The 12,251-nt window shown below is 39.8% G+C and overlaps 1 protein-coding gene across 9 annotated transcripts in view; it reads left to right on the forward strand.

Moving 5' to 3' along the window:
• Positions 1-12,251, forward strand: part of Robo1 (roundabout guidance receptor 1) — a 1,064,494-nt gene that overhangs the window by 1,016,300 nt on the left and 35,943 nt on the right. For 6 of the 9 annotated variants that reach the window (XM_060370628.1, XM_060370629.1, XM_060370627.1 and 3 more), the window contains 4 exons: positions 179-333; positions 2,629-2,964; positions 4,822-4,929; positions 8,825-8,969. In XM_060370628.1, the coding sequence (XP_060226611.1) occupies positions 179-333; positions 2,629-2,964; positions 4,822-4,929; positions 8,825-8,969 (744 nt within the window). The remainder of the gene's footprint in view (positions 1-178; positions 334-2,628; positions 2,965-4,821; positions 4,930-8,824; positions 8,970-12,251) is intronic. The other 3 variants (XM_060370634.1, XM_060370632.1, XM_060370636.1) reach the window with 1 other exon arrangement.

The raw sequence follows: 12,251 nt of genomic DNA on the forward strand, positions 1-12,251 counted from the left end.
GATGCCTTCTAGAACATTATATTACAATTGCCTGACTGTAAAGTAAAATGCACCATGATATCATTCAGTGTGGCTCACCAAATTTCGATAAGATTAATCAAATCAAATGTGTACTGGAATTCAGAATGGGACTTGTTTTCTATCCCTGCAGTACTCACTTTTCTTTACTGTTTTCTAGGCCAGGACTTCTCAACATTAGTGAACCAGCCGCACAACCGTGGCTGGCCGACACGTGGCCCAACACGGGCAACAGTCACAATGACTGCTCCATCAATTGCTGCACAGCGGGCAATGGGAACAGCGACAGCAACCTGACCACCTACAGTCGTCCAGGTTAGGGGCACAGCTAGCGCTGAAAACAGATCAGCCCCACCAAGCTGTTAGCCAGAAAAGGCCATGTGTCCTTCCTGAATGAGAAAGAAACTGGCCAACAATTTTAGGCAGTCATGAATGTGTAACAAACTAGCCTGGTCAAGTATTTTCCATCCCTGAACAGAGCATAAAAATTATAGAATAAAGGAAAATGAAATTATGAACAAGTCAGTATTTATAATTCTAATTTTTATTATGACTCTTTAAAGACCGGTAAATCTGTAAAAACCAGATTTGTTTTTGGTGATATCACCTAATGGTGATAACAAAACTTTTTCATGAAAATGAACTAAGTCTTTACATCAGAATTCACAATAGAAAACAAATTCTGAGGCCACAAAGATCCCCCTGGTGTATGACAAAAAGCCCACAGCAGCAGCATTGTCTGCCTGCACTAGTAGTGTATTGTATAAATTAAAACATCAGAGTAGAAATGTGAAATTTTCCAGATAGAGAAGGAGTGTTAAAATTGCTTCTCAAGAAAACAAAAGAAGAAAGTCCCAATATTCACAAATTTTGAATCTAAAATAATTATAAAGAGCCAAAAGATGTGACTATGGAAGTAGAAAAGTGCATATGCATAAGAAAGGGAGACTGAGAAGGTGGGCTGTAGGCGAATGTGTTTTAAATTGTGAGAAAAATCAAACAGCAATCGCTGTGACCATCCTCGGAGATAATCCTGGGCCTCATTCACTGAATGTAGATGTTACTTATCCATGTGACAAGTCTGTGTCCTCCCAAGCTCCATGCTCTAATAGTCTAGCTGGATAGCCCCCCAACCCTAAATAAAAGGCAGTGTTGACGCCAGCAGGAAGGCATACACGCTAACAGCCCTGTATCGTAATATCCAGAGGTACACTGTCCAATAGGAGAGCCACAGATGGCTTTTAAAATTCAAATTGATTGAATGCTTCCTCATGCGTACTAGCCACATTTGAAGGGCTTTATAGTCAGATATGACCAGTGGCTGCTGTACTGCCAGTGTAAGGTAGAAAGGGCCAAGAGTAGAAACAACCTATTTCATAAAGGTCATATAGAAAGATTGCCAGAGCAAGAAGGGCTTCCCAAAACCATATTGCTCTTGTAGTTCTTAATCACTATTAAGTGGAACCTAGTCCCTAGAAATTAAAGAGGCAATGACTCCAAGCCAGATGAACTGAACATCCATGTTTCACTGTGTATAACAGAAACGCAGAGTAATAGGGAAATTGCAAGTCCTTAAGGTTATGTTCCTGGTCACCTTGTAAGTAGCAAGCACGTTAGTTTATCACTTGTAAAGATGTCCTGTGGAAAGGCTAATTCTCTAAGAAACCTATTAATGTAGGTGCCACTTTTGAGCAACATGAATAAAATAATATTATTCCTCTGGGGTAACTTTTTAATTTAAAACTTAGAATATAACTTTAGTTGTTTTTTTCTTCCTGCTGTTTTAATACTTTAAACTGCAGGCTTTAAATACATCTATTGGTATGTTATTTAGTTCCTAATTATCTCAATGAAGGTAGGATTAACATGAAAATTAGATATTAGAAATATTAGATATTATTCTGTCTTTATTTGATTAAATGACCCTGGTCACCATGATTCATTTTATCATCATTATTGTCATTTTAGACTTCATGGGGTGTCATTATGAAACTACGAACATTGGTTATGTAGCATCTTTCTCTGGTAATGATTATCTTGTATGTCCATATAATGAACTAATAAAATCCCCCTGGGAACTATTTATTATTACTTTTCCCTGTTCCTCTTAGCTCTGAATAGAAGCATTTTGTAAAACATTGAACTATCAGGACTTTGGTATGCAGTTAGAATGTGTATTGCCCATGGTCTGAGTTCTCAACTTATTTACTTAGTTCTGTCATTTCAGTAGCTAGCTCGTAACTTCATGTAGGTCAGTAAACTGAGGCCAGCAAATGAAAAGGTGTGACATACAGATTTGCATGTATATTGTTGTAGTGGAATTCCTATTGATGGAGTTAAGAATAACTGTTTTAAACTGGATCATCAATAGCACTAACAGAGGTTCAAAATGATTTGGTTCTTACATAAAAATTTATGTATATTCTGATTTTCTTAAATTTTAGTTTCCTTTGAAAGTCCATGTGACTATTTCACCCCTTCTGTCCATCTTAAGCACACTTGTCCTTCATTGACCAATTTCATTGTAACTCAGAAAGCTTCTTAGGAAAAAAATTTAAGACGAATAACCATGCAGAATGACTTTTTCCTTTTCCTCTTCGTTGCACATAGCTGATTGTATAGCAAATTATAACAACCAACTGGATAACAAACAAACAAATCTGATGCTCCCTGAGTCAACTGTTTATGGTGATGTGGACCTTAGTAACAAAATCAATGAGATGAAAACCTTCAATAGCCCAAATCTGAAGGACGGGCGTTTTGTCAATCCATCAGGGCAGCCCACTCCCTATGCCACTACGCAGCTCATCCAGGCAAACCTCAGCAACAATATGAACAATGGCGGCGGGGACTCCAGCGAGAAGCACTGGAAGCCTCCGGGACAGCAGAAACAGGAAGTGGCACCAATTCAGTATAACATCATGGAGCAAAACAAGCTGAACAAAGGTGAAGGGTTTTGCATGTGTTCCCACCCCTTTCTGTAGTGATCCCCTTACCTCCCGGCACTAACTGTGAAAACTGGTCTGTGACTACCAACTCAAATCCTTCCTTTGATTACTGAAATTATTCTTGTTTCTTTGCCTTCAAAATTTCCAGTGTCAAAGAGTTAATTAGCACAACAATCACCTTGGAAAATTGATTTTATAATAATATATAAGTATTTTCAAATGGTTTTGAGATTAATTTAAATTTAATAGTAGGTGAAGGATTGCCTAGGACAAGCAATCTTTTATTCATAAGGCAGATGTACAGCTATCACAATACCTCACATTCTCAATAAATAGACTATTCCATCCTTTCCACTTGAGGATGGAAGATAATTGCTTCTACATGGTCATAGAAACGAATGCCATTTTTATATCAAACTGAAGAAAAATAATTAAATTAAACTTGAACTGGAGAAGTGGTTCAATTTCTTGTGTCACCTCATGTGGTTACTCTGACTGCTATAATGTATAATTCTAGGACCTAAATTTCTGTGGTTGACCTGATTGAAGTCTGTCAGTATAGAACCTAAAATAAATTGAGTTTAATATTAACTTGAAGCAGAATGGTATTGTATGGCCTGAGGGGAATGTCTCTGTATTGTAATGTGTGGGTTGAAAGAGATAGGTATTTGATTTCTTTGCAGTTCTTCAGGCTAGTGCTGTACTAACGTGATTTGCAAAGCTCTACCTCTAGGAAAAGCGAGATTGCGCTAATTTGAATAGATGGAGCAATGTTGTACAGGTATTCAGGTAAAAGACACATTTTACTATAAGTAATTAGAGACAAGGATTTATTTTCTTGAGGCTTACAACTCAAGATTACCAAGGGATAATTTAAGCATTTCATTTGATTAAATCTATGCTGTATGTTTTAATTTTATAATAAAGTCATCTAACCTTTTCCCAAGTTTAAGGAAGCACTTGATTGATATAATAACCCAATTTAATGAAAATCATTAAGATTTCTACATAAGTTGATGACAAAGACTGACAAAGAAGCATAAGAGAGTTTCACTGTGGTGGTTCAAACTCGTATCACATCATTCCTCCACATTGTGTACTTTCACCCTGAGCCTTGGAAAGGTCTGGAGGTGCTATGTGCAAACACTTTAGAATGACTGTTCCTTTATACTGCTTGGAAGCAAGCTGAGTATGTGAAAATATAATGAAGACTCTGGAAAGCAAACAGAACGACAGGTTAGCCTTGTCCTATGCCAGTGGCAGGCTTATCTTTCGCATTTTCACTTCTGCCTAAGTAAGTAGAAGCATTCCTGGGCCAAATTAAGATACTGTGTTTTCTTATTGGGGATAAATTTTTACGAGATTCAGTGTTGCTGACAAGTTTCAGTTTTGTTGCTATATAAATAGAGTTAAATAGGTAGCTAATCTCCTAAGGATGTCACCATATGAAACTAAGCTGTAAAGCACAGCCTTGGTGTGTGCTTGAGCAGAGACAGCCCGAGAGAAAATAAGCCAGTTTAGGTCCAGGTGCAGTTGGCATCTATCTTGGATTACAATACCTTTACTGGACAGAAAGAGAAAGTGTTTACAACGAGAATACTGTACTGGGCATTCAACGGAATCCAAGTCCTGATGCATGGTGAAACAAGCACTGAACTATAAACCTTGTTATTATATTTAAAAATACATCCATGTGCCTATGTATGTGTGTACTTCAACTAGAAGTGCTAATCTGAAGAGGAAACCAGGCAAGTAAATAATCCAGCTGGTTTCCTCAGTTACTCAGAAATATAAACCAAACAAACATGAAATAACTAAGAGGAAACAAACTTTCTTTTCTATCTGAAATGTCTAGATTATCGGGCAAATGACACAATCCCTCCAACCATCCCGTACAACCAGTCCTATGACCAGAATACAGGAGGGTCTTACAACAGCTCAGATCGGGGCAGCAGTACGTCTGGTAAGTAAGAAAGACACAGACAATGTCAGCCTTGCTTTCCTTTTTTGTTTTTTCCAATTTTATTTTATTTTTTACAATTTATTCATTACATATCAGGATTGAAGCCCCATCCCTCAACTCCTTCCTGTCCCACCCTCCCTCCATCTTCCCCCCATTCCCTTCTACTAGTCCACTGAAAGGGGAGTTCTTCCCCTCTGCCATCTACCCATAGCTTATCATGTCTCATCAGGGTTGCCTGGATCCTCTTCCTCTGTGGCCTGGCAAGGCCACATCGCCAGAAGCAAATGACCAAAGAGCAGGCAACCGAGTTCATGACAGATGCAGCCCCTGCTCCCCTTACTCTTGAACCTATGTGGAGACTGAGCTGCCAATCAGCCACATCTGAGGAGGGGGTCTAGGTCCCCTTTATACATGGTCGTTGGTTGGTGCATCAGTCTCTGCAGAACCACTTGTGCTCAGATTTTTTTACAAGGAGACCAACACAGCCTTGTTCTTTTTTTTAATATTTTTTATATTAATTATAGTTTATTTACTTTGTATCCCAGCTGTAGCCCCCTCTCTCATTCCCTCCCAATCCCACTCTCCCTCTCTCATCTCCCTGCCTGACCCTAACTTTTCAGGTCTCACCAAGACTGGCTGCACCGTCCTCCTCTGTAGCCTAGCTAGGCTGTTCCTCCCACAGTGGGTGGGGAGGTCAAAGAGCTAGCCAAGGAATTCATGCCAGAGACAGTCCTGTTCTCCTTCCTAGGGAAACCCACTTGGATACTGAGCTGCCATGGGCTACATCCGAGCAGGGGTTCTAGGTTATATCCATGCATGGTTCCTGGTTGGAGAATCAGTCTCAGACAAGCCTCTGTACCCAGATATATTTGGTCCTTTTGGAGGTCCTGTTCTCTTCAGTTCTTACTCTCTCTTCTTTCATATGATTCCCTGCCCTCTGCCCAAAGTTTGGCCATGAGTCTCAGCATCTGCTTTGATACACTGCTATGTAGAGTCTTTCAGAGGCCCTCTATGGTAGGCCCCTATCCTGCTTCTCGTTTTCTCCTACTTCCAATGTCCATCCCATTTATCTTCTAAGTAAGAAGTTAAAAAGCAACAAATCAAGTAATCCAACTAAAAAATGGGGAGTGGAGCTAAACAGAGAACTCTCTGTAGAGGAATGTAGAATGGCAGAAAAACACTTAAAGAAATGCTCAACATCCTTAGCCATCAAGGGAATGCAAATCAAAATGACCCTGAGATTTCACCTCACACTCATCAGAATGGCTAAGATCAAAAACTCAAGTGACAACACATGCTGGAGAGGTTGTGGAGAAAGGGAACCCTCCTCCACTGCTAGTGGGAATGTAAACTTGTACAGCCACTTTAGAAATCAATCTGGCACTATCTCAGCCTTGTTCTTAAAAAGAGATGATGAACAGAGTGCTAATGAGCTCTTATACTGAGGTGAAGCATCATTTTGTATCATAGAAGTCCCAGACTCAGATCTGTTCTGCAATTAAAGCACTGTCTGTGCAATAAACTGCTTCAGATCCTATTTGGCGTCCAATATCAAGCACGCCGTTTCCTTCTTTGTTACTGAGAGTTAGCAACCTCAAAAGTATAGAATAATCTTTTCAGACAGTTAAAGGTCTGCTTCTTCCCTTAGCCAAAATACAGCCCCACAAAGTACATATGTGACTAATTTGCTATGTTACCACTTGGTGCACTCATGGAGCCTGAGAAGCAAGAATCTGGGGCTGAGGTACAACAGGAACCTCTCTTAGTTCACAGTCTCTCTGAGATCTCCCAGTTCTTTCTGGAAAGCTCATGAAGTTTCCTCCCAGCCTCAGCCTGTCCTGCATCAGAAACCACAGTGAGGCTTCCCTGTGGGTCGGCCTTGCGGCTGCAGCTGTCTACCAGCTGTTTTCCTGATAGGCGCTGCAGATGGGAGTTTGCTGGTAGTTAAGTCCTGTTTTTGTAATTAAAGGCGGTTCATTATTAGAACTAACATGTGGCAAGTCACAGCACAATGAGAACGGAGCAATTGATCTTAAGTGGAGCATGCGTCTCCAGGACAGGGAAGAATGGAGCCTCCTGGCAACTGCGGGAGTTGTTGTTGCTAGGGTCTTTGTGCTGAGTGGCTCTGCACAACTTCTGCAATGATGCTCACATTTGCAGTTTACTATCATCCCTTAATAGGGGCATGATGGCTTGGCATTGTCCAGCCTGAGCTTCAGAGGTTCTTATGGGAGCTAAAGCAGCTAAGAAATGATTGTTTACCATTTTAGATCTTTCTCAGTTTGCACTGAATATTCTCCTTTCAAGTGATTTTTTTTTCTTCTTCAAAGTAACTAAACTCCATGTTTTGAGTAAAATTGCAAGTATGTATTTTTGGTAAAATCATAAACAACATTTAAGTCTTTGATTACTATATGCCTTTCGTCTTTGAAGTCTTACGTACTTGTAGAGAAAAACCATATATTAATAGGGAAGAACATAATTTTAAGTTCTTGATTTTCAGTTGGCTTCTACATCCCTCACTTTAGATGCCTGATCTTGAATGTCTGTTATCATTGGTTATTCTGTGGGTGATGAAAGGGTACTGGAGATGTGAAGTCTGATGCTGGAGGAGAACAAAGCACATGAATGAAATCCAGGAGAGGACTGCAGTGTTCAGAAGATTAGGGCAGTGCTGTTCTTGGGGGGAAATGTGTATGAGGAAATCAAGAGGCGGGCGCGGGTTAATGTTTACTCCGTAATGCATGCCCCATAGTCGTCCTAATACAAGGATGGGAGGGTGTAAAAGAGCATACAGACACACAGGCGTGGGAGTGACAGTCACAGTTTATTGTCAACAACCGGCTTGCCCTTCAGCCCACACAACAGCAGACAAGCCCCAGAACAACTGGCACGACAAACACTTCCTATGACTGAAAAGTCCCAAGTGACTTAGAAACATTTTAAAAGCTCACTGAATAAGCTCAAACCTGCTTCATCTCCCATGGGACTTGGTTCAGAGCCATAAAGAAAAATTAAAGGAATTCTGTGATTCTGGGAGCTCATGTAAGAAAAAAAAAAAATAATTACAGACTCGGTGTTCCTAATATACATATGGGCGAAATATGTTAGGTGGGAGTGTTTCATCGCACAATGTCTTTTGACTCAAAACTCTCTAAAAATTAGTGTAGGTACAGCTACCAATGTTTAAAGGATAAATCAGTTCTAAACTCAAAACACCACAGTAAATGAATAATTGGGCTACCCCAACCCACAGAAAATGTTCAGGAACATCATCTTTTTCATTATCTTTTTCATTATCATAATTTTATAGATGCCGGTTAAAAAATACTTCTGTTCTTTTTTTTAAAAATGCACTTTTCTCCTTCTTTTGTCATTAAATATATTAGCACTTCTGGCAATTTATTTTAGCCTGCCCTCCCCTCCCCAAGAAAATGAGCAATTTCATTGTGCCTGAGACATTCCAATGGACAAGTACAAATTATATATATTCAGTGATTTAATGCAACAGTAGAACACTAATAGATCGTATCTGTATGGTATTGTATTTTAGGACTTAGCAATTAAACAATAGAAAGGCACTCCAGAAAATATGTCCACAGCTCATTTGTTTCAGATGATAATCCATAATGCAATTAATTGCTGTAGGAAGATCACTATTAATGATATGACTTGTAAAAATTCATTTAAGCTTATGTTGCTTTCTTTGCTATGAACCTGGCAGTATTTGGCCTTTTCTCCTGTATCAAGTTCTGCTTAATCAAGAAACATACACACACACACACATAGCACATAAGCATTGCATGACAGTACCAGAAAATATTAAACTCTTTAATAATGAAAAATAAAATGTAAAGGTCAGAAACAAAAGGCGTGTGTTTTATTTCTTTTCTAGGGAGTCAAGGGCACAAGAAAGGGGCCCGTACGCCAAAGGCACCCAAGCAGGGTGGCATGAACTGGGCAGACTTGCTTCCTCCTCCCCCGGCGCATCCGCCTCCACACAGCAACAGTGAAGAATACAGCATGTCAGTAGATGAAAGGTAAGGAGGCTGCCACGGTAAGACACGCAGTATGCATGCTTCAGAACAGAGTCAGGTAGCGTTCACCTGCATTGCCCAAAGGAGACCCGTTACTCATGTTCTCAAACACTAGTTTCTAAATTAAACAGCAGGGCTTAACAGCTCTCCCCAGAGAAGTCTCAAATATAAATTAAGGTTTGGGAAACTTCCTTAGCATTTGAAAATTAAATACACACACACACACACACACACACACACACACACACACATATATATATATATGTATATATGTAGTACCACATATCTAAGCTCTCCCTAGGGCTATCTCAAACATGAATTAAGTTTTAGGAAGCTTCTTTATCCCACATATTATATGTATACCTGCGTACATGGGTGTATCTAATTACTCATGTATGTGTGCATGTGTATGCATGTATTAAAAATAGTGTATATAATAGCTGGGTGGCGGTGGAGCATGCCTTTAATTGCAGTCCTTGGATTAACAAAATAAAAATCGCATGCATACATTTAAACTTATTCTTAGGATCATGTATATTGTAAATATATTATTTCTTGATTTTTTTTTTTTTTTTGAGACAAGGTTTCTCTGTGTAACCTTGGCTGTCCTGGACTTGCTTTGTAGTCTAGGCTGGCCTACCTAGCCTGCCTCTGCCCTGGGTGCTGGGATTGCAGGTGTGTGCCACCACCCCTGGCTGATTCATGCTATTTTAAATATCTTCGTAGATTCCCCTGAAGTCAGTGTTGTAACATATTATGTGTGTTAATCTCATAAGATGATGATGGAATGGAAGAATCCTGCCCAGTAGTGTTTCCACTGTACCGTTTCTGCTTTCCTTGTTTCAGAAAACACAACTGCTCTCCAATGTGTATTATTAACAGTCATTGGCTGTAGAGCTGGGAAGTGGCAGTTCCATCAGGTTTCTGAAAGGATGCTCGTTTGATGATGAGGTTCTCTAACAGTGGATTTCTCAGACACATCCTGGCCGTTAAGCGACGCCGGGGAGTGTCAGAGTGTCCTTGTCACATGTTACATTTCCCAATACGACTACATCGATCGATACAGCTCATGGTATATTGGAAAATGCTCCTCCTTAGATATTATTACATGGTGCTAAAAGCAGTTTACTCAGAAATTTAAATTTCGCAGGACTGACCCTCAAAATTTTTAATGAGTACAAATAAACCACATGGTAAATTTTGGGAAGTTTGTGTACCATTTCTGTCTCCCAATTCTGTCACTGGACATGGTACACCAGACAAAATAAAAAGCTACATTACCAGCAGCATCAAAGGAGAACTCCCCCAACAGAGAATAAACATCCAGAAAGTGTGGTCTACCAGAAAAAAATATAGTCTTTTCTGTGATTAAAAATGACCAGAAATAAGTCTTCATTAATTTATTTTCCACAAAAACAAAGGCTGTCACAGTTTCAACTCTGCCCAAAAATAAGTCCCCATCTTTCTGTTTTCTATTACTATTTAAAATGTGTCTTAAGTAAAGTTTCTCGTATAGGAAATGTGTATAGGGCCATTCTCATTGCCCATAGCTGTAATGCTGATGAATATGAATACCTCGAGGGAAGTAGGAAAGGGTTCCTAAGAGCCTCCACCTCGATGGTTGTTGTCAGTGCGTACTCTCATTTTATGGATGCCTTGCTTAAAATACCTTAGTTAACATCTGCTCTTCCTCCCTAACGTGAAGCTCATAGCCATTAGCACTAGATCATTTCTGAACACATTCGCCTCCCAGGGCATATGGCCCACTGTTGCCATCCTTAGTCTAGTTTAACTTCAGCACTCCCGTTGGGCATCACAAGAAACAGGAAAATTACCAGTGTTATGCAAAAATCAAAAGAAAGGGAAAAATTTTAAGAAAGAAGCTTGGAACTACGAAAATGGTTAGAGGGGTGACTGTTGAGGGCATAAACATGAGCTCCCGAAAGCGGGTCGTCTTATTCGTTTATTTTTACTTTTGTTACCACAGCTGGGAACATACATGGCAGGTGGCTAGATTCTGGCCTCTGTGCAGATGTGGGACTGACCATGAAAATGTCACCAAGACCGATTTTGCGGTTACATATAAATTTTACCGAGTCAGTAAATCTGCAGGCACAGACTGTGCAAGGAACAGAGATTGGCTCAGCTGTTGTTTTTTTTAAAGTTTGTTGTCCCAGCTATTTTAATACAATAGTTACTGCTTAGGACACGCATACACACAGAGGCACAAACATATACACACACAATTAACATGAAGTTGATATGAAGAAAGAAAAAAAAAAAAGCAAAGCAGAACTGTCAAGCATTACATCCCATAGAGGATGATTTTGAATGAGAAGAATGAAGGCTTTCTGATCAAATGCCAGTTGTTCGTAACCTTGACACATGAGAAGGCTCTGAATGGAGCTCAGGGGTTTATGGACACTGGGACCACACAGAGATGTGGACTCCTGGAGAGCTAACAGGAAACACATGGAAGGGAGTGAGGAAGCCGGGAAGGCAGATGTAAACCAGATCGTGCAGATACTTGAGTGTCTTGCCTTGGAATTTTTATTTTTTATTGTTTAAGTAATGAAAGAATCGTTTATTGCTTTGGAGTCAGTGAGTGATCTGTGAGTGGTGTGCACTTAATTTTTGCAAATTTGGAGCAACTTGAAGGTACTGAAAAAAGGAATGATCAGAAGCAAGGAGATGAATTGAGAGCAGCATACACAGTGGCATACACAACAGAAACTAGACTGTAGAGTTTTCAAAAGAGTATAGAGATGATCTGGGGAGCAGTTTGATGCAGAGAAGAGAATATAGTAAGAAGACTATATAAGATTTCTTCTTTAGATATGAGAACAAATTACTGTGCTCCTTGAGAACAGAGGAAGCATAGACAAGAGGGACAAAGGATAACTTAGAATTTTAAAAAGTAAGGGAATACACAAACAACCATGGTATTTGACCGTCAACTTTTCTGCTTGAGGGAAGCAAGACAGGTGATAGAACATGAATAAAGAGGGAGCTGTGGAAGGCCACTTTTGGTACATGCCTGTAATCCCAGCAACCAGGAGGCTGGGGCTGACCTGGCCTAGAAAGCAAGATCTGGTGTCTGTCTGAAATAGAAGAAAAAATAAAGAGAGAGAATAAGAAAAAGAAGTCTGCAATTTATACTGTGTAATTCATCTCTGGCATTGTAATGGATGAATGTGCCCCAGGGCAAGTGGAGAAAGAGCTTGCCTTCTCTGTCTACCTCTTGATGTCCAGCACAGCTCTCTATCTGGGAAAAGAAGGCATTTG

Source organism: Meriones unguiculatus, chromosome 17, assembly GCF_030254825.1.
Source record: "Meriones unguiculatus strain TT.TT164.6M chromosome 17, Bangor_MerUng_6.1, whole genome shotgun sequence".
NCBI classification, from domain to species: domain Eukaryota; kingdom Metazoa; phylum Chordata; class Mammalia; order Rodentia; family Muridae; genus Meriones; species Meriones unguiculatus.